Below are 26487 nucleotides of genomic sequence, written 5' to 3' on the forward strand. Positions count from 1 at the left end.
TGAGGGGAGGGAGGGGGCACAACTACGTGCGGTATTGTCCTTTTTCACGACAAACCTATTTCTCTGTGAGAGTTTTAGGGCCTTTTCATTTACATGATTTTTTATTTTATTTTTTTTGATTTTCTACCTATTCTGTATCTCTGTATTCATTTTGTATTGATTTTCTATCTCTGTATTTTGTGTATATATTGAAGGTGCATGAGTACGTTGCGTGGTCGTCCAGTCTTGCTGCTGTTCTCCGCCCTATACACTCGGTGTCTTTCTAAATGTATTGAAGATCTTTCACATGTAAATAAACATGGAGTATTTGGCTCTGTAAAGTTGTGTATTTCGTGGAGGGGGGGTGGTAGTCAGTGACCTGGCGAAGGAGGGTTTAGATCGTAACCCGTTGTTGCATTTGCGTCACCAGAACGGTCCGGCCAGCTCAGACTCCATAGGGGACGGGAAACACGAGACGCTTCCCATTCACAGGTAAAGCTGGGGTGGTAATTGATTTTTTTATGCATAATGATTTTAGCTTACGCTCCACAGCTGCCTTGGAAAACAGAAATTGTTCATGTGATTTGCCCAAGCCCTGACCCTGTCGTGTATAAAGGCTCAGCCATTGGCAAGTCGTCGTAGTCTGCGCCATGTTGTCGGACGGGATCCTTGTATTTATTTGCAGCCTCGCTGCCGTTGCTGCAGCTCCGGCAAATCTATCAGCCAAATGTTTGCAGGACACCATGGATTACTTGTCGGATCTGAACTCTAAGGAGCCTAAAACTTATGCCATGCTCAGTAAGTACAACCACTTGCTTTAAAGGAGAAACCATACATTTTATAAGTATTAGTAATTGTATTGTAAGGTTCTATTCACACAACCAATGTGGCGCTGGGTTTGCAGTGGAGTGCACTCGGATAACAGTCAGTGTGACATCAGAGTGTATTCTGTAAGCTAGGTCTTTATTCCATGGATTCACTGCTCTTACAGTAAAGAACCAGCGAACAAGGCAGACTAGTGTAAGTGCTGTTAATCTGTGGAATAGCCTACACCAGGAGCTAGGTCTTTATTCCATGGATTCACTGCTCTTACAGTAAAGAACCAGCGAACAAGGCAGACTAGTGTAAGTGCTGTTAATCTGTGGAATAGCCTACACCAGGAGCTAGGTCTTTATTCCACACATTCACTGCTCTTACAGTAAAGAACCAGCGAACAAGGCAGACTAGTGTAAGTGCTGTTAATCTGTGGAATAGCCTACACCAGGAGCTAGGTCTTTATTCCACACATTCACTGCTCTTACAGTAAAGAACCAGCAAACAATGTAAACTAGTGTAATGGCTGTTAATCTGTGGAATAGCCTACACAAGGAGCTAGTTCTTTATTCCATGGATTCACTGCTCTTACAGTAAAGAATCAGCGAATAATGTAAACTAGTGTAATGGCTGTGAATCTCTGGAATAGTCTACACAAGGAGCTAGGTCTTTATTCCATGGATTCAATGCTGTTACAGTAAAGAACTAGCGAACAATGTAGACTAGTGTAATGGCTGTGAATCTGTGGAATAGCCTACACCAGGAGCTAGGTCTTTATTCCATGGATTCAATGCTCTTACAGTAAATAACCAGCGAACAAGGCAGACTAGTGTAAGTGCTGTGAATCTGTGGAATAGCCTACACCAGGAGCTAGTTCTTTATTCCATGGATTCACTGCTCTTACAGTAAAGAACCAGCGAACAATGTAAACTAGTGTAATGGCTGTGAATCTGTGGAATAGCCTACACCAGAAGCTAGGTCTTTATTCCACACATTCACTGATCTTACAGTAAAGAACCAGCGAACAATGTAAACTAGTGTAATGGCTGTGAATCTGTGGAATAGCCTACACCAGGAGCTAGGTCTTTATTCCATGGATTCACTGCTCTCATAGTAAAGAGCCAGCGAACAAGGCAGACTAGTGTAAGCGCTGTGAATCTGTGGAATAATAAACTCCTCCTGAGGTAGGCTATTCCATAGATTTCTAGCTCTTAAACTGATTGTAGATGACTGTGTAGTAACCAACTACCATGGCCCATTTCATTCAATGAATAGGAGCTAGGAGCCATGGAAGCATGGTCATAAAATCAGACAGGAATAGGACCTGTGGCCCGGTCTAGAACATGTCCTATTTTTGGAAGCCTGTTAAAACTGACTGTGTGAATAGACACACAGACATTAGTGTCGCAGCACAGATTTCTTGGCTATTCATGTGAATAAGGCTGTAGAAGTCTTAGCTCCTGGGTAGGCTATTCCACGCATTCAGTTTACATATTGTAAAAGCAAAACAAAAGAAACTGGAACAGTTTCAGTAAGTCTGTCCCTTTCTGATTTTCCCAGAATCTCAGTACATTGAACCGAATATGAAATGTTGCCATTATGAAGTACAATTTGTCCTACAAAAAATAAGCTCTCCGTATCAATCCAAATAGACACTGGATAGTGGCCTGTGGTGGACATATTGTCCACTTCAATGTAAAAAACAAACAAAAACCTTTCAATCATTGTAAAATTATGAAAAAATATTTCCTAACATGGTAATATACAAAGCGGGGGGGAACTAATGTGGATTTAAACTGTGGGTGGGGGCAGTAAGGAGCCTTATACTGTGGTGGACACTAATGGGACGTTGGTGCCCCATTATTGTGCTCCTTAGTACCCCCTTCCCCCAGTATAATTCCCCATTACTGCCCCCACACATAATTAGTATTAACAGCAGCCGGCCAGGATGGACATTCATCTCCTGCCCGTTGTCCCCAAACTCTGATCCCTTACACTAGCGGCAGCAGGGATTGGCAATCGTCCCTACAGCCTGCGCGAAAGCCCAGCATGTGTGAAGGCATCAGTAATGATTACCGATCCCTGCTGTCACTATTGCCAAAGATTAGGGGTTGGAGACAATGGGTCGAAGATGAAGGTTTCTCTCGGCCACTGACATAATGAAAGTCGGGAGGCAGGGGCCTAGACAGCAGTCTTGCATTTGAGATGTCACAGTACAGAGATAATACACACAGTGATGTCACAGTACAGGGATAATACACACAGTGATGTCACAGTACAGTGATAATACACACAGTGATGTCACAGTACAGAGATAATACACACAGTGATGTCACGGTACAGGGATAATACACACAGTGATGTCACGGTACAGGGATAATACACACAGTGATGTCACAGTACAGAGATAATACACACAGTGATGTCACAGTACAGGAATAATACACACAGTACAGGGATAATACACACAGTGATGTCACAGTACAGGGATAATACACACAGTGATGTCACAGTACAGGAATAATACACACAGTACAGGGATAATACACACAGTGATGTCACAGTACAGGGATAATACACACAGTGATGTCATAGTACAGGATAATACACACAGTGATGTCACAGTACAGAGATAATACACACAGTGATATCACAGTACAGAGATAATACACACAGTGATGTCACAGTACAGAGATAATACACACAGTGATGTCACAGTACAGAGATAATACACACAGTGATGTCACAGTACAGGATAATACACACAGTGATGTCACAGTACAGGGATAATACACACAGTGATGTCACAGTACAGAGATAATACACACAGTGATGTCACAGTACAGGAATAATACACACAGTACAGGGATAATACACACAGTGATGTCACAGTACAGGATAATACACACAGTGATGTCACAGTACAGAGATAATACACACAGTGATATCACAGTACAGAGATAATACACACAGTGATGTCACAGTACAGAGATAATACACACAGTGATGTCACAGTACAGAGATAATACACACAGTGATGTCACAGTACAGGATAATACACACAGTGATGTCACAGTACAGGGATAATACACACAGTGATGTCACAGTACAGGAATAATACACACAGTACAGGGATAATACACACAGTGATGTCACAGTACAGGATAATACATACAGTGATGTCACAGTACAGAGATAATACACACAGTGATGTCACAGTACAGGGATAATACACACAGTGATGTCACAGTACAGGGATAATACACACAGTGATGTCACAGTACAGGATAATACACACAGTGATGTCACAGTACAGGAATAATACAGACAGTGATGTCACAGTACAGGGATAATACACACAGTGATGTCACAGTACAGGGATAATACACACAGTGATGTCACAGTACAGGGATAATACACACAGTGATGTCACAGTACAGGGATAATACACACAGTGATGTCACAGTACAGAGATAATACACACAGTGATGTCACAGTACAGAGCTAATACACACAGTGATGTCACAGTACAGGATAATACACACAGTGATGTCACAGTACAGGGATAATACACACAGTGATGTCATAGTATAACTCTAGGACAGTAAGCAGCAGATTCGTGTTTATTTCGGAGGTAACAATCTGAACATATAGTATTAATGTTTCGATCACATTATTGAGCTTCTTCACACACAGCTTGCACTTTATATGCTGCACTCATGGACATAGTTACATAATAGATGAGGCTGGATGAAGTCTATCCTATAACCCTACAGCGATCCAGAGGAAGACAAACAACCCCATGAAGCTGATGCCAATCACTTTCTCGGCTCCACCAGTCAGTATAAATCTCTGGATCAACTTGTCTTTACCAGAAATCTACAACCCGTTTTCTGTGATAAAGTCATCCAGGCCCTTCGTGAACCTGCACAATGTCTCCTCCATCACCACATCCTGAGGCAGCGCGTTCCGTAACCTCGCTGCTCTTACAGTAAAGAATCCTCGTCTAAGTTACTTGTGACATATTCTCTCCTCCGGACGTAGCGAACGTCCCCTTGTCACTGTCACAGGCCTAGGAGTATAAGGATGATTAGAAAGTTCTTTGCGCTGTCATATATTTGTACATTGTTATTACGTTTCCTCGTAGACATCTATTTTCTATACCAAATATTCCCAAATCTGTTAAAGGGGCGCTATCTCTAGATTTTTGTGTTTTTAGCTAAAGATATGCCTGAATAGCCTTTAAAGGGATTCTACCACTAAATAGGTATTTTTCTGCCTCAGACGTCGGAATAGCCTTTAGAAAGGTTATTCGTCTCTTACCTTTAGATGTGGTCTCCGCCGCGCCGTTCCTTAGAAATCCCGGTTTTTATCGGTATGCTAATGAGTTGTCTCGCAGCAATGGGGGCGGACCCCAGCGCTCAAACAGCGATGGGGGCATCCCCACTGCTGCCCGAGGACTTCCTTCTGCATTAGCTCCGACGCCTGCGCAGTCGGCTCTGCCAGCGAGACACTAGTAGAGCCGAATGCACATGCCAGCTGGCGGCCATATTTTCGAGGCCGCAATTGCGCACACGCTCCTTGAAGTCTTCGCTGAACAGAGCGTACTGCGCATGCTCAGTAAGGTGTGTACAGACCTCCGACGCGCGAGTGAAGTCATCCAGGCTTCGGAGGGTCTGTACAGACCTTACTGAGCATGCGCAGAACGCTCTGTTCAGCGAAGACTTCGAGGAGCGTGTGCGCAATTGCGGCCTCGAAAATATGGCCGCCAGCCGGCATGTGCAGTCGGCTCTACTAGTGTCTCGCTGGCAGAGACGACTGAGCAGGCGTCGGAGCTAACGCAGAAGGAAGATAACAGAGAATGGGAGGTTGCAGCTGAAGAAGGAGGCGTCACTGGAGAGAGTTCTTGAGCAGCAGTGGAGACGTCCCCATCACCGTTTGAGCGCTGGGGTCCGTCCCCATTGTTGCGAGAGAACTCATTAGCATACTGGTAAAAAACCCGGGATTTCTAAGGAACGGCACCGCGGAGATCACGTCTAAAGGTAAGAGACGAATAGCCTTTCTAAAGACTATTCCGACGTCTAAAGCAGAAAAAATAGCTACTTAGTGGTACAATCCCTTTAAAAACACTATTAAGGTGCTGCTAATCCTTTGTAGAAAGACCCCCCCCCCCGTTTATTTTAATTAACTGTGAAAATCGATATGCAAAATCGCTCCACTATGCATGGTGGGCGTTCCGTGCACCCTCATGTGTCACCGCTCCCTCCAAGCCCTGCTCCTGCTTATTCATCGCCTCCATCGTCGGCAGCCTCTATTGAAATCATGCGCGTGCGCATATAGCACTCCCTCCGGCGCGCTACTGCGCATGCTCCATTGTCAGCTCGCAATGTTCTCTACAGGAAAATGACAGAATTACGCTGGAGGGAGCGCTACTGATTTCAATAGATACCGCCGATGATGGAGGCGGTGAATAAGCAGGAGGAGGAGGGCTTGGAGGCAGTGGTGGGCGTCCAGAAGGTATGACGCATGGGGTGCACGGTGGAGCTGATTTGCATAGCAATTTCCACAGTAATTAACAAAAATGGGGGGGGGGGTCTTTCTACAAACAATTAACAACACCTGAATAGCCATATCTTTAGCTAAAAACACGAAAATCTAGTGAGAGAGCCCTTTAATCTGTCTCTGTCCTCCAAGCCCCCCATATCCGGGGTAGTAATAAACCATCATGGCCTTGTCTATGTGGAGTCCTTGGTGATCTCCTTGGCGGAAGGAGTTGGAGGGGGGTCAATGTTGAGTACTGGTTGCGTGTTTTTAATTTTACCCCACTTCCTCCATTATTATTCCATAGGTTTCCTTCCTTCCTTCCACTCTTTCTTTTCATAGACCCTCAAACATATAAAAACATCAAAAACACAGGCAAGGTTTAGACAGGCGATCATACAGACGTCAGCCGCCCTCGGAGGTCTCATCATCCGCCATAAACTCCATTCACAACTCATTTTGCGCTAATCCTACCAGATTAGGAGCCGTCAGTAATTTCCACCATCTATCATCTACTGAGCGGAACCAATCGTTCCCCGTCTCCGATTCCGCTCAGAATTACAGATAACTGGCGGCGTCTTTTTATCATCTCTTTTACTGCGACGTTAAAGAAGAAAAGAATGATTCGGAGGCGCGGTACGAGCGGTACGAGTCTCATCGGGATTCCCGGCATTGTAGCCGCAGGCAGACGCTTTATACCAGAGATTCTTGTGTAAAAAGTCATGTTTCAGTCAATTTGTTTTACTACATGACAGGGGGGGAAGTGTTTCTAATTTTTCTCAGGGAATACCGTAAAAATAGAAAGACGGGTATATTTTATTTAGTTTACTTTATAGACTGCGTCCGTCCGTAAATCAATTTTATCTCTAGCGTTACTACTGTAGATCAGCCCGGCAATATGAAGACATCAGAGCAGTCAGCCATTTTCTTTTTTTTATGGAAATAGATCGAAAATTCTGCCAGGATTAAGTTTATAATATATCTCTCTAGAGCAAAGACCGCCAAATACCCTGAACACATAAAGATATCAAAGGGAGAAATTCTAGCTGCCTACAGCGGCCACTAGGGGGAGCTTAGGAGTTTATGGTAATAAAATAGTGTATAATGCCTGTATTGTGACATCACTGTGTGTATTATCTCTGTACTGTGACATCACTGTGTGTATTATCCCTGTACTGTGACATCACTGTGTGTATTATCTCTGTACTGTGACATCACTGTGTGTATTATCCCTGTACTGTGACATCACTGTGTGTATTATCTCTGTACTGTGACATCACTGTGTGTATTATCCCTGTACTGTGACATCACTGTGTGTATTATCCCTGTACTGTGACATCACTGTGTGTATTATCCCTGTACTGTGACATCACTGTGTGTATTATCCCTGTACTGTGACATCACTGCGTGTATTATCCTGTACTGTGACATCACTGTGTGTATTATCCCTGTACTGTGACATCACTGTGTATTATCTCTGTACTGTGACATCACTGTGTGTATTATCCCTGTACTGTGACATCACTGTGTGTGTATTATCCCTGTACTGTGACATCACTGTGTGTATTATCCCTGTACTGTGACATTACTGTGTGTATTATCCCTGTACTGTGACATCACTGTGTGTATTATCCCTGTACTGTGACATCACTGTGTGTATTATCCCTGTACTGTGACATCACTGTGTGTATTATCTCTGTACTGTGACATCACTGTGTGTATTATCCTGTACTGTGACATCACTGTGTGTATTATCCCTGTACTGTGACATCACTGTGTGTATTATCCCTGTACTGTGACATCACTGTGTGTATTATCCTGTACTGTGACATCACTGTGTGTATTATCTCTGTACTGTGACATCACTGTGTGTATTATCCCTGTACTGTGACATCACTGTGTGTATTATCCCTGTACTGTGACATCACTGTGTGTATTATCCCTGTACTGTGACATCACTGTGTGTATTATCCCTGTACTGTGACATCACTGCGTGTATTATCCTGTACTGTGACATCACTGTGTGTATTATCCCTGTACTGTGACATCACTGTGTATTATCTCTGTACTGTGACATCACTGTGTGTATTATCCCTGTACTGTGACATCACTGTGTGTGTATTATCCCTGTACTGTGACATCACTGTGTGTATTATCCCTGTACTGTGACATTACTGTGTGTATTATCCCTGTACTGTGACATCACTGTGTGTATTATCCCTGTACTGTGACATCACTGTGTGTATTATCCCTGTACTGTGACATCACTGTGTGTATTATCTCTGTACTGTGACATCACTGTGTGTATTATCCTGTACTGTGACATCACTGTGTGTATTATCCCTGTACTGTGACATCACTGTGTGTATTATCCCTGTACTGTGACATCACTGTGTGTATTATCCTGTACTGTGACATCACTGTGTGTATTATCCTGTACTGTGACATCACTGTGTGTATTATCCTGTACTGTGACATCACTGTGTGTATTATCCTGTACTGTGACATCACTGTGTGTATTATCTCTGTACTGTGACATCACTATGTGTATTATCTCTGTACTGTGACATCATTGTGTGTATTATCCCTGTACTGTGACATCACTGTGTGTATTATCTCTGTACTGTGACATCACTGTGTGTATTATCCCTGTACTGTGACATCACTGTGTGTATTATCCCTGTACTGTGACATCACTGTGTGTATTATCCCTGTACTGTGACATCACTGTGTGTATTATCCCTGTACTGTGACATCACTGTGTGTATTATCCCTGTACTGTGACATCACTGTGTGTATTATCCTGTACTGTGACATCACTGTGTGTATTATCCCTGTACTGTGACATCACTGTGTGTATTATCTCTGTACTGTGACATCACTGTGTGTATTATCCCTGTACTGTGACATCACTGTGTGTATTATCTCTGTACTGTGACATCACTGTGTGTATTATCTCTGTACTGTGACATCACTGTGTGTATTATCCCTGTACTGTGACATCACTGTGTGTATTATCTCTGTACTGTGACATCACTGTGTGTATTATCCCTGTACTGTGACATCACTGCGTGTATTATCCTGTACTGTGACATCACTGTGTGTATTATCCCTGTACTGTGACATCACTGTATTATCCTGTACTGTGACATCACTGTGTGTATTATCTCTGTACTGTGACATCACTGTGTGTATTATCCCTGTACTGTGACATCACTGTGTGTATTATCCCTGTACTGTGACATCACTGTGTGTGTATTATCCCTGTACTGTGACATCACTGTGTGTATTATCCCTGTACTGTGACATTACTGTGTATTATCCCTGTACTGTGACATCACTGTGTGTATTATCCCTGTACTGTGACATCACTGTGTGTATTATCCCTGTACTGTGACATCACTGTGTGTATTATCCCTGTACTGTGACATCACTGTGTGTATTATCCCTGTACTGTGACATCACTGTGTGTATTATCCCTGTACTGTGACATCACTGTGTGTATTATCCCTGTACTGTGACATCACTGTGTGTATTATCCCTGTACTGTGACATCACTGTGTGTATTATCTCTGTACTGTGACATCACTGTGTGTATTATCTCTGTACTGTGACATCACTGTGTGTATTATCCCTGTACTGTGACATCACTGTGTGTATTATCCCTGTACTGTGACATCACTGTGTGTATTATCTCTGTACTGTGACATCACTGTGTGTATTATCTCTGTACTGTGACATCACTGTGTGTATTACCCTGTACTGTGACATCACTGTGTGTATTATCTCTGTACTGTGACATCACTGTGTGTATTATCCTGTACTGTGACATCACTGTGTGTATTATCCTGTACTGTGACATCACTGTGTGTATTATCTCTGTACTGTGACATCACTGTGTGTATTATCCTGTACTGTGACATCACTGTGTGTATTATCCCTGTACTGTGACATCACTGTGTGTATTATCCCTGTACTGTGACATCACTGTGTGTATTATCCCTGTACTGTGACATCACTGTGTGTATTATCTCTGTACTGTGACATCACTGTGTGTATTATCCCTGTACTGTGACATCACTGTGTGTATTATCCCTGTACTGTGACATCACTGTGTGTATTATCCCTGTACTGTGACATCACTGTGTGTATTATCCCTGTACTGTGACATCACTGTGTGTATTATCCCTGTACTGTGACATCACTGTGTGTATTATCTCTGTACTGTGACATCACTGTGTGTATTATCCTGTACTGTGACATCACTGTGTGTATTATCCTGTACTGTGACATCACTGTGTGTATTATCCTGTACTGTGACATCACTGTGTGTATTATCCTGTACTGTGACATCACTGTGTGTATTATCCCTGTACTGTGACATCACTGTGTGTATTATCCTGTACTGTGACATCACTGTGTGTATTATCCCTGTACTGTGACATCACTGTGTGTATTATCCCTGTACTGTGACATCACTGTGTGTATTATCCCTGTACTGTGACATCACTGTGTGTATTATCCCTGTACTGTGACATCACTGTGTGTATTATCTCTGTACTGTGACATCACTGTGTGTATTATCCCTATACTGTGGCCTAGGGTTATATCAATGAGTCTTCCAGGGGTCTCCACCAAGGCCATTTGTGACACTTTCTCTTTGTTACCCTGTAGTTCTATCCCTGTATTATTTATACCGGGATCTTCCCATCTTGCACAGTGATGATACATTGCTGGGATCAGCCATTATTTAATGATCAGTGCTGGTTTGATCTCTGAGACGTCCACTAATCCTGAGAATGAAGGGCCACGGCACTGGTATAGTCAAGTGACTGAGGCCGAATGCAAGTCTCAGCATGACGGATAGGCCGGGTGTAACACTGTATACTGGAAATTTACAAGGGGCGCACTGCTACACCAGCACAGCCTGTCTAAGTCCCACATGTTATATATTCTATTCTCTTACAGTGTATGATGCTTTAGGAAAGCAAGGAAGCGGGATAGTGAATGGGAATGTGGACCGCCTCGGATCTTATAGTGAATGCCTTTCAGTTCAAGCTCCCGGGAGGAAGTTTGAAGGAGAATACTGCAAGATGCATGTGGAGCAGGTCAGACATGTTTATTGGTATTATATCAGACTGGACATTGCATCGAAGGGACTATCTAGGTTGTCTAATACCCTATTAGTACATTTTCAGCTATCAGGACTCCTACATAGGTAACCTCCATCAATAAGATGGTTCGAGAAGAGTCTATATAAAGTCTGGAGGATCTGCAAGTTTGTACCTTATGCATTATATGGCGCCATGTACTGCATTATAGTATAAGTCCGCTCTTAGAAGACAGGACTCTACTTTTCCCCTTTTTCTTTATCTTAAGGAAGGAGTGAAATTCGTCATTGGGATTTGTGTTCCAGATTCTTGTAGCAGCAGAGATATTACAACAATGGCGTCTATGGGTAAGACATAACATTTCTCAGCCTTTTAGGGCCAATTCACACGACCATGTCCAGACCAGGACACAAGGTCCAAGCTGTGTGGCCATGGATGAGCCGGTCACTGGCTTGGACTTTGGTGTCAATGTGAGATGATGTGTGGTCTCTAGATTTTCAGATACTATATATTTCTACAGATCTCCTTAAATACAGGGGGGCATCATTCCTGGACCCTTTGCCTAATTTCGTAACGCAGAATGAAACCATTCCGGTTGTGGCGGAGACGTTCTGCTCGCGGGGCCTTTTCCCGTCTGATACATTCGCCATCATTTGCCTGTAAGTACGAGCCTCATGTCCATCATGGCTCTATAAGCTCCAGCTCATGACCATAACTCTGTCCTAATAACCTTCGCTTTCGGCAGGTGCCTCAGTGGCTTGTTCGTCATTTTGCCCGTAATTGCGTCCATTTACAGCGCTCTTCTTAACGCCAAAGCCTCATCATCATTTGAGCAGTGCAGGACCATCATTTTACATCGGAAACAGAGGACTCCGGAGCGTGATAAGCCTGAAGGAAAATCAAATTTCCCATTGGAGGAGGCATACGGCGGCGAGAAGAAGCAGAGTAATATCCGGAGATGACTATACACGCCGCTCACTAGATCACTGGGAATTGCGTAGTTTATTCCGCAAATTGAGTCATAGTTAGAGAACAAGCCTTTCCATTTGGAGAATATAGAATATATCACTGGTGCAGGCCAAGTAGAGAGGAGAAGTTAGCTGTAGACCATGTCAGGTGTTCGGAGGATTTATGAGGACCCAGAGTTGGCCATAGTCGCTACATGTGCCGCCATATTGCAGGCTACTCCCCTAGAACCTCCACTTAACCAATGCCGATAGGGCTACCTGTCCATATCAAAGCATCCCTAAAACAGCAGGTCTCGTGCGGTGATCCGGGTACCTATCAAAAGTGCCATAAGTGCCCGAGTCTCACTGATCCATGGAGGCCCCTCATAGTAACATAACGGCATTTCCTGGTCCTGTGGTCTTTTTTGATGCCAATGACCTATTGCTGGGGTCCAATGAGCAGTTTTAGGAACTATAGAGTGTGTGAAGATAGACGCAAAAGGCTCTGTACACTGTCTAATGGCCATACTGGGGTTCTGGAGATCTTCATTCATTCACATGACTGACAGCTTGGACAGCTGATCGTTGTGGGAGTTGGGTGTCGGACCCCCATGGATCTAATACTGATGACTGAGGATAGGTCACCAGTATCAAAAACGCCTCCAGGACCAAAAAACGCCTTTGGAGGATCTTCTGAGGATGTCTAATGGGACAAATAGCATAAGACACAGTGAGAGGCCTTGTGTAGGTCATACCTTGTTGGGCCAGAGCTGTTTTGGTTGGTCGAGGGTGACTTATATAATAGTAGGTAGGTGGTTATAATCAGGGGTGTAGCTATAGGGGGAGGTAGCAGTCACTTTCAGGCCATGGAGGCTGGGGGGTCCCAAATGTCTCTTTAGATAGGACACGGGATCCTGTTACAGATTTTGTATTAGGGCCCAGGAGTTTCTAGTTACGCAAATGTGCACCAAAAATGTCTCTCAACTTGACATATTTTTGGCACATCTCAGTTCCTGCGCCCTGCTCGCCACTTTAGATAATGGGCAGAATGGGACGGAATGAAGACGGGCCTTGGCAGGGACACCCCAGATTTACTATAACTCATGTGTATGTTATATCACACATCTGCGCCAGTTCCCGATAAGCATTAGTAATTCCAGCAAGTCAGGTACCTGTTGGGGAATAAATTAAGACTTGAAAATCCTCATTCTTTGAAAAGTATGCAAGCTGGAAAGGGTTAAATACAGTTTTATTCCAAAGAAGCCCTAGAGAGAGACACAACCTGCTGGAAAAGTTCTCAACAAAAGAGTAAGATAAGTCGTAAGAAGCAGTTAATTCCTTCGAGGAGCCGCATAAAACCTTTTCCAGTCTGTGTAATACGGTGAATAGAAGTACAAGCTGTAGAATTAGCAGGTTAATGACGGTAACAAATGTTCCCCTGAGACGAGCCGCGGCTGTGATATGAATTAATATCAGGCGGATTCATCCGGGGACGGCGCTGGGGACGCGGTGCCAACAATCAATAATTCATCACATCAATTAGGAGGAAGTCATGTATTATGCACCAGACATGCTATATAGGGGCGCATGGGATAAAGGGCAGAAGGTTGCAAAATTAGCTTCTGTAATACAGAGAAATTCATCAGGTGTCAGTGGGACCTCAGTTATAAACGTCATAGGGCCACTGGTATGTACCAGCTACTGGGCAGGATAGCCAATACCCCTCACCACTTAGTATAGACATGATAGACTAGCTAGGACAATACTCTTCATTGCCTACTATAGACCTGATAGACCAGCCAGGCCAATACTCTTCACCACTTACTATAGACATGATAGACTAGCCAAGCCAATGCTCCTCACTGCCTAGTATAGACGTGATAAACCAGTTAGGCCAATACTATTCACTGCCTACTATAGACATCATAGACCAGCCAGGCCAATACTCCTCATTGCCTACTATAGACATGATAGACTAGCCAGGCCAATACCCCTTACCACCTACTATAGACATGATAGACTAGCCAGGCCAATACTCCTCATTGCCTACTATAGACATGATAGACTGGCCAGGCCAATACTCCTCACTACCTACTATAGACCTGATAGACCAGCCAGGCCAATACTCCTCTCTACCTACTATAGACATGATAGACTAGCCAGGCCAATACTCCTCACTACCTACTATAGACATGATAGACCAGCCAGGCCAATACTCCTCACTACCTACTACAGACATGATAGACTAGCCAGGCCAATACTCCTCACTACCTACTATAGACCTGATAGACCAGCCAGGCCAATACACCTCACCGCCTACTATAGACCTGATAGACTAGCCAGGCCAATACACCTCACCGCCTACTATAGACCTGATAGACCAGCCAGGCCAATACACCTCACCGCCTACTATAGACCTGATAGACTAGCCAGGCCAATACACCTCACCGCCTACTATAGAGATGATAGATCAGCCAGGCCAATACCCCTCACCACCTACTATAGAGATGATAGACCAGCCAGGCCAATACCCTTCACCACCTACTATAGAGATGATAGACCAGCCAGGCCAATACTCCTCACTACCTACTATAGAGATGATAGACCAGCCAGGCCAATACACCTCACCGCCTACTATAGACCTGATAGACTAGCCAGGCCAATACTCCTCACTACCTACTATAGACATGATAGACCAGCTAGGCCAATACCCCTCACCACCTACTATAGAGATGATAGACCAGCCAGGCCAATACTCCTCACTACCTACTATAGAGATGATAGACCAGCCAGGCCAATACTCCTCACTGCCTACTATAGACATGATAGACCAGGCAGGCCAATACTCCTCACTGTCTACTATAGATACAATAGACCAGTCAGGCCAATACCCCTCACCACCGACTATAGACATAATAGATTAGCCAGGCCAATACTCCTCGTTGCCTACTATAGACATGATAAACAAGCTAGGCCAATACTATTCACTATCTACTATTGACCTGATAGACTAGCTTGGCCAATACTCCTCACTACCTACTATAGACCTGATAGACTAGCCGGGCCAATACTCTCCACCACCTACTATAGACATGATAGACTAGCCGGGCCAATACTCTCCACCACCTACTATAGACATGATAGACTAGCCAGGCCAATACTCCTCATTGTATTGTAATGTAACAATTATCTTTTTAACACCAAAAACATCAGTTCTAGGCCCCAATTTCTACTTTATTGCTGTAGCTTCCCAGTCTTACTTGTCAGGGTCCTTCTAGTCCAGGTCTGCAACCCTATAGTTATGCCAATAAACAATATGTCTACTGGTGCCTGCTGCCATGTTGGAAACCATTCTTACTGTAGCCCCTATGCCAACAATACAAATACTAATTCATGTTGCCATGTTTGGCGCCATCTTTACCTACAACTTCTTCACTCTTATGGATAAGCCAATAACCAATATGTCTACTAGTTCATGCTGCCATTTTGGGGGCACCAATTCTATTTGCCACCTTTGTACCCCTCTAGCCATGCTAATAACCAATATTTCTACTAGTATAAGACAGTATATAGTCTATATACTAATAAGACTCTGTAATACTCCTCCCAGTCCTCCCAGATGTCCTTGAAATCTATGGGGCCCTCGTGGAGTTTATAGGTCCTCATGAAGTGAAAGTCAGGGACCTCCTTGTATTACATGCCTACTTGACTTAAAGGGGTTTTCTCAAGTAGAGTCAACTTGTCCAATATGTCCTAAAGCAAGAGATTGTAACCTGTGCTGTGCTGGGAGTTGTAGTTTCCCAATATCTGGAGGGTCATAGAGTGCAGACCACTATTCTAATCTATTGGAGTCATTGAATGTGTACACGTCCAGTAAATATCTTCCATTTCCAGCTTATACTGATCGACTTCTGAAGAGTTTTGCAATACAAGTGAATCTCCCAGCTGTGATGTCCATGAACCCCCAGAATCACGAGTTCCCCACCCTGAATGGCGTCCGAGTCCTCAGCCTCTTGTGGATCATTTCAGGACATACCAGCCAGCTGGCCAGTGTCTTCAACATTGGTGAGCATGTAATAACCTTGAGTATTAGGTATGATGTGAAGACCTGAGCATGGAACCAATATGGATTCCCCAAATCCCCATACGTATGTGATATAGACAATGTGCAGGTAAGGATCTGCAGTGCATATGGCATACTTAACCCTTGTCTATCACTCTTGTGCAAAAGTCCACTTTCTTTCAAGGGAACAGTGAGGATGTATCTGCAGATAATGTTTGGAATTTTGGTGTCTCACTGCAGATAACTCCTTTGAATGGAAGTCAAGAGTTTTGGAGAAGCCGCTGTACTTCTACACTCTGAGCGGCCCTGTGTACCTGGGGGTGGATTCATTCTTTTTTCTAAGGTAAGAACATCTTTTTCGCTAGACAAAAACCTACCCCCACAGACTATAACCAATATGGAACCATATGGCCTCTTTCGTGCAACTCTTGACTCAGCTGGCCTTCTTCATTAGAGATATCTGCCTGCAAAGACTGGCACAATAAAAGAAAGCAATGTTAAACCCCATATACACACGTGGACAAAATTGCGCCACCGTTTGGTAGAAATCACGGTTTTCTTTGGTTTGCAAATGAGTTCTCTTGCAGCACTCGGGGCGGGCCCCAGCGCTCAAACAGCACTGGGGGCGTCCCCAATGACGTGAGAGAACTCTCCAGCGACGCCTCTATCTTCTCCTGGAACGGCCTCTGCACGCATCTTCTTCCAGCACTGGGGTCAAACTTCTACGCATGCGTAAGTCAGCTCTGCCGTCGGACCTTGGCCAGAGCTGATTGCACATGCGGGTGTCCATTTTTTTGTGGCCACTTATGCTAGCATGCGCAATACGCTCCTGTAGTTCAACATGCCAAAAAAATGGGCACCCGCATGTGCAATCGGCTCTGCCCAAGGCCCTACGGCAGAGCCGACTTGCGCATGCGTAGAAGCTTGACCCCAGTGCCTGACGGAGACGCGTGAAGAGGCCGTTCCATATAGCATGACCCCCATTCAGCATACCCCAATATAAATAGAGTCCACAAATTAGACCCCATAAACAAATGACCACATACTAACCATAAATATATAGCCCCCAGAACAACCTAGTCAGACCCAGGACATCACATCAGATCCCCTTTATACAGACCCTATACCATAGTCCCCATGTATACAAACCCCAGACTTTTCCGTAAATCCAGTATAGAGCCTGCTTTATACAGACACAACAACAAATTCCCTATATACAAACCCCCCTTTATACAGATCCCAGACTTAACTTTCCTCTTTATAGACACCAGACCTCCGGAGCAGACCTATAACCAATAGTGTAGACCCTGTACCTCTGCATGTTACTACAGTTTTCTTCACTCCCAGGTGCCACCAAAGACCATGACCTAAGGCCAGAGGGGTCAGTAGGGTATAAAGACGTTCTGGCAATAAGGAAGTTCACCTGCTCTTCTTGGAGTCTGGAACATCTCTAATGCCAGGATCGTTTTAGGAGAATTGGCCAGGGATCTGTCCTCGCCTCTTCTCTGGTATATTATATCCATGAGTCTCTCATGTAACTCACTCTTATAAGACAATTCTTGGCTCCATTTCTTTCGTAGACCTATTTCCTTCAGTGAATAAATTGGGTCCATATTCTGTTTATTTTTTCCATGGATCACAGAGAGCACACACCAAAGAACTTGGTCGTGTAAATAGGTTCTTAGTCTCCTTCCTCTCCTCTCCTCTTGCTCTCTGTGTTTTTTGGCTTCCCAGTTCTGCACGCTTTGAGCCAGTCACCTGCACCTCTCAGTCCCCTTTTTTCAGCCATGTCACAGTCCAGACAACCCAGCACTGAACATCACATACTTACACCCTCTCCCACAGGATGGAAGGCAACTCCTTACATCATCCCATAACTCTACCTTATAGGACCAACATAGCATCCCGCATTCTCATGTGTGCAGGGCCACTTTAACCATAGGCCCAACGGTCCACTTGCACCAGGCGGAACAGTCTTACATTTGCTGTCCCACTATCCAAGGCACCATCAACTCACCGGCGTCCTCTGTATGAGGGGAAGTCTGGACATGACACTATGGGGGACAACCTGCGGGTGGGGGGACATGATACTGTGGGGGCAACCTAGGGTGAGGACAGGGGCGGACTGGGTGTGTCCAGGGACCTTCAGTGGAATTGCTTCTAGGGGCCCACTGCCAGGACCCTGCAGATCATAAGGGTGGCCACTAAGGAGCCATTATACTGTGTGAGAGCCACTAAGGGGCATTATACTATATGGGGGTCATTGAGAGAGCATTATAATTTGGGGGGGTCAGGTATTTCGTGGTGGTGGTGCACAGGGCCCACCAATATGTTAAGATGGCTTTGCATGTGTGTCATGAATGATGCCTTGGGCATGTGGGTAAACTGCACCACCAGGACCAGTAAAATGGAAGAATACAATGATGACTGTAGTAACACATAACCAGGATTCCCTTACGTACACATACATATGTACACATCTTTCCATGGGTTGATACCTGTGGCGGTTTACAGAAAACATAGCCTTCACGAAGTCGCCCGGAGGGTATTACCATGAGATGAGCTTATTGGTTTTTACCCCTTGTATGACTTGAGAATGAACTCTTATTAGTTACTCACAGTAAAAACATAGCTCCAGTGCTTTTCTTTCGTCAACACCATGTTTCCCACTGCCCATCTGACAAGGCGCCGTTAAAGTCGCCATCCACATAGCATTTAAGACCGAAGAGTTTAATTCCGTCTGGTCCGGGCTCTTCAGTAGCGACGCAATGCCCCGTCTGATCTCATGGTTGTTGAAATTTACAAGTGAACCTTCCACCACCTCTCGCGCCTCGCTCTAAAGACTCTAATTACTAAGGTTAAGTTGCGCCCGGACTCCTTCCTGTCCTCGATAAGGAGATAAAAAGAGAACTCGGCATGTCCTGCTGTTCTAGTGGGGGAAATGATGAAGTGTAATATGATAATATCTAACCTAAAATGTCAGCAAACAGTCAGCTTAATAGGGTCACGGTGGCTGCGAGGAAAGAAAATGTAACCGGGTGATGACTATAGAGAAGGAGGACTTAATTGTGGCCTTCTCCCAGGTGGGATCCAAGATGGCATTTTGATAAATCTAGGAGGGCAGACTGGAAAGGTAATGGAGTTCCGGAGGCCGCTAATTGTGATATAAAAATATTCACCAACCGAAATCACTGTCACCCCACTGCCATTGTCTCAGGTCCTCGAGCGCCATGAATCATCGCTTCACCTCTAAAAAACATATTACAACTCTCAAAAAAAGTTTGCAAATCCCTTAGGTCTCTCTACTATTCCTAGTTTATCCATTATCACAATTCTGAGCTCAAATCTGGTACGTCTCCTTCTTGTTCAGTGTTCCGAATGTATCACCCGACACTACTGAAGAGGTACCACAGGCCTTAAAGGGGTTGTCCAAAAATTGCCATTCAACTTCCCCGATGCTTTGTTATCTGTCAACAGTGTTTGTACACGTTCAGGTTATCCGCCGTGGCTTCGGAGTCGGAAGTCCTGCACCTTCTATCAAGTAGGGTGCAGGATTTCCAGCAATGAGGTCCCAGCATGAGCCTGAATGGACACCAAAATTGGATAACAGAACACCCGGGACAGATGGGTCTGACTGCTGACTCCATTAAGCGTCATAAAACTTGCGTTGTTTTTTTTTAGTGGATTTCTGGGAGCAAAATCGTTTCTAATTTTAACTGAGAACTCTGGGCAGGAAGTTACACTGGCCATGGTCATGATGTATATCTACAGAAGGTTAAGACGGTAAGTGCCCCTTATGTTATTCTTGGTTCAGGATAAGACATTGCCCTTATAGGCCATTGACTAGGGTTGAGCCAATCTTGAGATTTCAGGAGCGATTTTAAAATCCGATTTCCGATCATTTTCCAGCCGATCCCAAAATTTGCTCGATCACCGATCGGTATCTGATCTTTTCCGATCCTGATTGTTCAACCCTAGTCAATGCTTCTCTATGGGAAAAGTCACTTTTAGGGTTGAGCCAATCTTGAGATTTCAAAATCCGATTTCCGATCATTTTCCAGCCGATCCCGATCATGAAATTTGCTCAATTGCCGATCGGGATCCGCTCTTTTCCGATCCCGATTGCTCAACCCTACCATTGACCCATTGTACTGGGTGCTTAGACTACAGCAAGATTTCAAGAAACTGTATTTCAAGTTTGGCTCCAAGCATAGAGTTTCCTTACCTGGACTAATACGTAAACTCCACCTAGGATGGTATTTTATGTAGCATGCCTCAAGTACATTCAACAAAATTGCAGTGGATCTGATGATGGGCTAAACCCATAAGTAGAATCTAAGTGATTCCCGAATCCACCCTTGAACCCCTATATAGGGATCTGAGACTTCGCTCTGGATCACTACCCCAGCAGATGACACCAGGATGCATATATCAGTAATGGTAGACAGACAGAGGTTAGGTCTGGTGGAAATGGTAGTCGTAGTCAGGTATAAAATGGGTGACTATCAATGTAGTGTTGAACAATATAGGTTAGACAAATGACCATCCTCGTAATACAAGTCAACACAGTCCTCAAGTGGATGTTCATATATCCTACTAGGATATAGTCAAGGATTGACTTCCATTCTACTAGTACTATGAAAGTCATAGTATTGTAATTGGTAATGGTAGACATAGTATTAATAATGGTGGACCGGAAGAGGATAGAGCTGGTGGAGACTTTAGTCGTAGTCAGGTAAAGATGACTAGTGTTAAAAAATGTAGGGTTACATGTTGTCCATTTTGACAAATGACCATCCTTGTAATATAAAGAACGTGCAGTCCCCAAGTTGAGGACCACCTCTATGATGTTGATATACCCTACTAGGACATATAGTTAGGGGTTGTATTAGTGAGATATCACAATACTATGCACCAGTAACAACTAGGGTTGAGCGATCAGGATCGGAAAAGATCGGATTCGAGTAGATTTCACGATCAAAATCGGAATTCCGATCCCGATCTTTTCCGGCGGGATCGAGGTCAGAGGTTATCTCAAGATCGGCTCAACCCTATTCATGTATATATCATGAATAGAGTTGAGCGATCGGGATCAGGAAAGATCGGATTTCACGATTGCGATCGGCTGGAAAATGATCGAAAATCGGATTTTAAAATCAATCCTGAAATCATAGTAACAACTCAGATAATTCACCACCCTCCATAGTCTTCTTTCTTATGTATCGATGGTTTTTGTTCTGGCTGTACCGTAGGTTACAACCTCTACACCTGGCTTCCATCCCTATATCTATTGGACTGATCTCACTAGTAAAATGGGGCGCTTTTTGGGAGTTGCCCAAGCATCAGTGGGACAGCTGCAGGCGGGTATGGTGGGCGAACGCCCTGCTCATCACCAACTTTGTGTCGGTTTCGGATTCTGTAAGTATCTATGTCCATTATTTCTTATCCCTAGTCTCAATGTGACGGTCCTATACATTTGGCCCTATATGTTACCTGCTATACATTTTCTAAAGCCATCAAGAGATAATGATCCGTGTCCTTGTCGTCTATTGCAGTGCACCGGATGGGCCTGGTATCTCTCCACTGATTTCCAGTTCCATCTTACGACCCCTCTTGTAATCTTCCTCTATGTCCGGTAAGTGTGTCTTCAGGCTCATGTCATTATGTGGACATTACTGTGTTCGGGTTCAGTGGTCTCCGGTCATTGGCGATATTAATAACATAGATCACTGAGAGCACAGAGCCGCAGAGCAGCGTTAGCTCAGCCTTACCGCTATGTCTGAGCACCCCGCGCGTAATTCCTTCCCTCCAGCCACTGACTACTGTGTATACAGAACATGGTGGCCCATGACTAAAGCGAGATGAGACTACTAATAACCACAATTACTGTCTAATTGTAGAAATCTTACAGCCGGCTATTACTCCGACCATCAATATCCTCCGCAGATCTATTACAACGCATTGGATGGGTTTCAAGACATCAATTTTTACATCTGCAAATTTGTCTTAATTCTATTAAGTAATGGAAATGCCAGATTTTTTTCAAAAATTTAGGGAGTGTGAACCAGAACCCAGGATATCGACTCAGTCCCCCAGATAGGATAGGCAGTAAGGGTTAATCTTAAGAGCTCGGTGTATCGAAATTTGTTAAAAAAAACCTAGCTTAACTCGGGAGCCATGTCATCTTTTTATGGACCCTAGGTGGTATCTGACCCCTTTTAATGGTCCACACATAGTATTTTACCCCTTTTTATGCCCTCTATGCAGTATCTGACCCCTTTTTTTGGCCCCCTCATAGTATATGACCCCTTTTTATGGCCCCCACGCAGTATCTGAACCCTTTTTATGCCCTCTACGCAGTATCTAGCCCTTTTTTATGGACCCCACGCAGTATCTGACCCCTTTTTATGGCCCCCATGCAGTATAAGACCCGTTTTTTATGGCCCACTCATAGTATATGACCCCTTTTTATGCCCTCTACGCAGTATCTGAACCCTTTTTATGGCCCCCACGTAGTATCTGAACCCTTTTTATGGCCCCTACGCAGTATAAGACCCATTTTTTTTTTATGGCCCCCTCATAGTATATGACCCCTTTTTATGGCCCACACACAATATCTGAACCCTTTTTATGCCCTCCACACAGTATCTGACACCTTTTTATGGCCCCCACATAGTATCTGACCCCTTTTTATGGCCCCCACGCAGTATCTGCCCCTTTTTATGGCCCCCACGCAGTATCTGACACCTTTTTATGGCCCCCACGCAGTATATGACCCGTTTTTACGCCCTCCACACAGTATATGACCACATTTTATGGCCCCCACACAGTATATGACAACCATTTACACTCCCACCCCCCACCACCCAGTAGCGAATGACAATTTTTACGCACCTGTCCAATTCCAGTCCTGGCCACCCGGTCCTGTACATACAGCAGCATCGTTGTGTTCTTCAGCGTCATGATGTAAGTGTTGCGTCACCTACAGGCGGCAGTGGAGGGCGATCAAGACAGGGACGTGGACAGGTGAGTAAAAATTCTCGGCAGCCAATTATTGCAATAATATACGTGGCTGCTGATTAAAAAAAAAAAAAAAAATTCTGCCCCCCTGTTTATTCCATGAGGCGTCACCCGAGGCCATTGCCACAGGTGGCTTCTTAGAAGGTGCTCCACTGTGGCTGCCACTTGGTTCGGACACACGTTTTCACATTTGGCCATAAAAAAATAAGCCCAGACAACCCCTTTAACATCCTCTTCATTGTTCTCTTGTATAGAGCTAAACGTGTCATGATCGCTGTGGTGACGCTGACCTCCGCTGCCTGCATCATCACCTCCACTTTGCTTTCGTACTATCTAAAACTTTCAATCCGTTACCCAAAAGGTGAAAGGTAAATGTAATCACTTCTATAGTTGATGCTACGCTTAAAGGGTACCTAAGTTTTCGGGGCCAGTACAGTAAGGACATTATAACGGAGTACTTACCAATATTTATATGAATAAAGCAATTGGGGTGAGACTGAAAACTTATTACTAGCTGCAGCACCACATATCTTACTATGCTCCTCCTCCCCTCTCCATAGACTTCTATGGCCAGCAGTAATCTGATCTCTCTTTGAGCTGACAATCCATCTTGGAAGAACAAGACATATTAAGTAGAGATTTCAGAGTGATTGTAGCGTTTAGGAGAAGAAGGAGTAGGGAAGAAGCCTGATAAGTGGAGATAGAAGCATTTTTCTTTGTTGTTTCATATATTCACTTGTACTATACATTTGTGTAACGTTTAGAAGCGTTAGGCACCTTTCCATGGGAATGTTCCCCTTTCAAAGTCCGTTTCAGTCCAGAAACAGAGGGAGAGAGGGATTTTATATGGAGATTTTACCTAAAATAATCTCTTTCGCAGCCAATCTCGGATGAATTATTGGGTGGAATATTACACGAAGCCCTATTGCCGATATGGACCGTTTTTAGTTGGAATGGTTCTTGCCATTATGATTACCAAAAAGCAATGTCCTTATATTAAAAACACGGTAAGTGCTTGCAAAAATGGGTTCATGTTATGCAAAAACTTCTTAGAATTCCTCACCATTTTCCAGATCTCTGCTTGCAGTCAGAGAATATGGAGTCTTGTGTATATCCAGAGATTGTAACTGGGTTCTTCTAGACAATTCTAGGCTCAGTTGTTGGGTCTTCTGTTCCTCATCTTCTTTGTATGTTTTTCTTCTATAGGCGCAGGCTGTCTTCGGATGGTTTTCCGCACTGGCCATCATGCTCACAGTCATAACCTTGGCTTTTGTTTTGGATGACACTCCCAGCTCTTACTCCATCATGGCTGCACTTTATCAAGGATTTCACCGTACATTATGGGCTGTGGCTCTTGGCCTGATCCTTGTTCTATGCCATGAAGAATATGGAGGTAAAGGATGTAAATGTGTTGAAATACAACATGACCAACCCTTGTTTCCTCTGAAAGCTGAAGTCGAGGGATGGTCAGGATATCTCTTTATACACAGTCCAGTCACATTAATGGGACCACCGGTCAAAATCCAGAATAACCACCTTTGACAGAGCGGACCGCTGCGAGACGTGCAGGAAGAGAGGGGATGTTGTGATGATGTCACTGGGATGTTGAGCCGTGCCGACTCCAGTGCCGTGGCCAGCTGCGCTAGGTTACGCGGTTGAGCATCCATGGCGCGAACAAACCAATGGAAGTGGTCCCACAGATTCTCAATAGGGTTCAAGTCCGGGGAATTTGCTGGCCAAGTGAGTACAGTAAACTCATCCTGGTGCTCTTTGAACCACGCACGTACACTGCGAGCTTTATGACACGTCACATTGTCCTGCTGGTAGATGCCATCATCCTGAGGAAAAACATTTCACATGTAGGGGTGAACATGGTCCGCAAGGATAGATGCATACTTGTGTTGATCCATCGTGCCTTCCACAATGATGAGTGCACCCAGATGGCTGATGACACGTGGCCTCTGCTATTGGGTATTTAACGTTGATGTCAAAAGTAGGCGGTGGTCACATTAATATAACTGGACTGTGTATATCAGATAGTTAGCCCGTCTCCTCAAAATCGGCGGAAGGTCATCTCATGTGCATAACCATCTTAAAGGGGTCATCAGGACCTTTCTCGCACTCCGCATTCACGCTGGGTGCAAACAGGCTGAACATGGACGGTCCATCCAGTCTGAAAAATGCTGAAAAAGACACAATGAAAAATACTGAGGAAGAACCGCGATGTGTTTTTTAGCTGCGTTTCATTACATATGTGAATATCATCACAGCACTCTCTTTCTGTTCGCAGGTCACCTAAACACGTTGCTGTCTTGCCGTGCATGGAGTTTCCTTTCCAAAATAAGCTATGCCTGTTATCTGACCCACCCTATCATTATCATCTTGTACTGCGGCCTGCAGGAGTCGCTCTTCCACTATCAGGATATTAACATGGTGAGTGTTTATTTGGTTCCCTTAAATCAGTGAGAATAGGGGCATGGCTTGTGGGGTGCAGAGGTAGCAGGTTGCAGCTAGGCCCTGGTGCTAGACCAATCCAAACGGAGCCTTTGCCACGTAGAGAGCCCTATTATAAACTTGGTACTGTGTGCCCCATACTTGGGATTTCCAAAAATGTTTGTCATAGGTCTCTGGCTCCATTGAGTCCCAATAATTTCCAAGATCAAGTCAGTTCGGGATTCAGAGATCAGCCAAATATATGGCAGAGGAGAGCCAAGCAGAAAGAAATAGTCACAACGCTCCGCTAAGGGATCCCTTTGATCCCCACAGATCAAAATGTTTGATAAGTCGATCAAACACATTACAACTTTTTGAAGTATTTTCCAATGAAGCAGCTTCCGAGCCCAAAAATATCATTAACCCAAGGATTTCTCTCGTTTTCCTTCCACCAGTTGTACCTCTTCATCGGACACTCCGTATTGACCTTCGTCGTTGGTCTACTTTTGACAGTTCTGGTTGAAAGACCGTTCCAAAGATTGATGCACGTTTAGCTCAGTGATAAACGTTCGCGCCACAA

The 26487-nt window shown here is 44.3% G+C and overlaps 1 protein-coding gene across 1 annotated transcript; it reads left to right on the forward strand.

The window, feature by feature from the left end:
• Window positions 1-629: 629 nt before the first annotated feature.
• Window positions 630-26487, forward strand: LOC142196940 (O-acyltransferase like protein-like). Its single transcript, XM_075266945.1, has 15 exons — window positions 630-777; window positions 11302-11441; window positions 11713-11791; window positions 11965-12103; window positions 12190-12389; window positions 16286-16456; window positions 16695-16797; window positions 20136-20237; window positions 21707-21872; window positions 22010-22089; window positions 23729-23842; window positions 24355-24481; window positions 24681-24867; window positions 25765-25907; window positions 26363-26487. The coding sequence occupies exons 1-15, from the start codon at window positions 630-632 to the stop codon at window positions 26459-26461; spliced, it is 1998 nt and encodes a 665-aa protein (XP_075123046.1). The 3' UTR covers window positions 26462-26487.

This window comes from Leptodactylus fuscus, chromosome 1 (genome assembly GCF_031893055.1).
Source record: "Leptodactylus fuscus isolate aLepFus1 chromosome 1, aLepFus1.hap2, whole genome shotgun sequence".
In the NCBI taxonomy this organism is placed as follows: Eukaryota; Metazoa; Chordata; class Amphibia; order Anura; family Leptodactylidae; genus Leptodactylus; species Leptodactylus fuscus.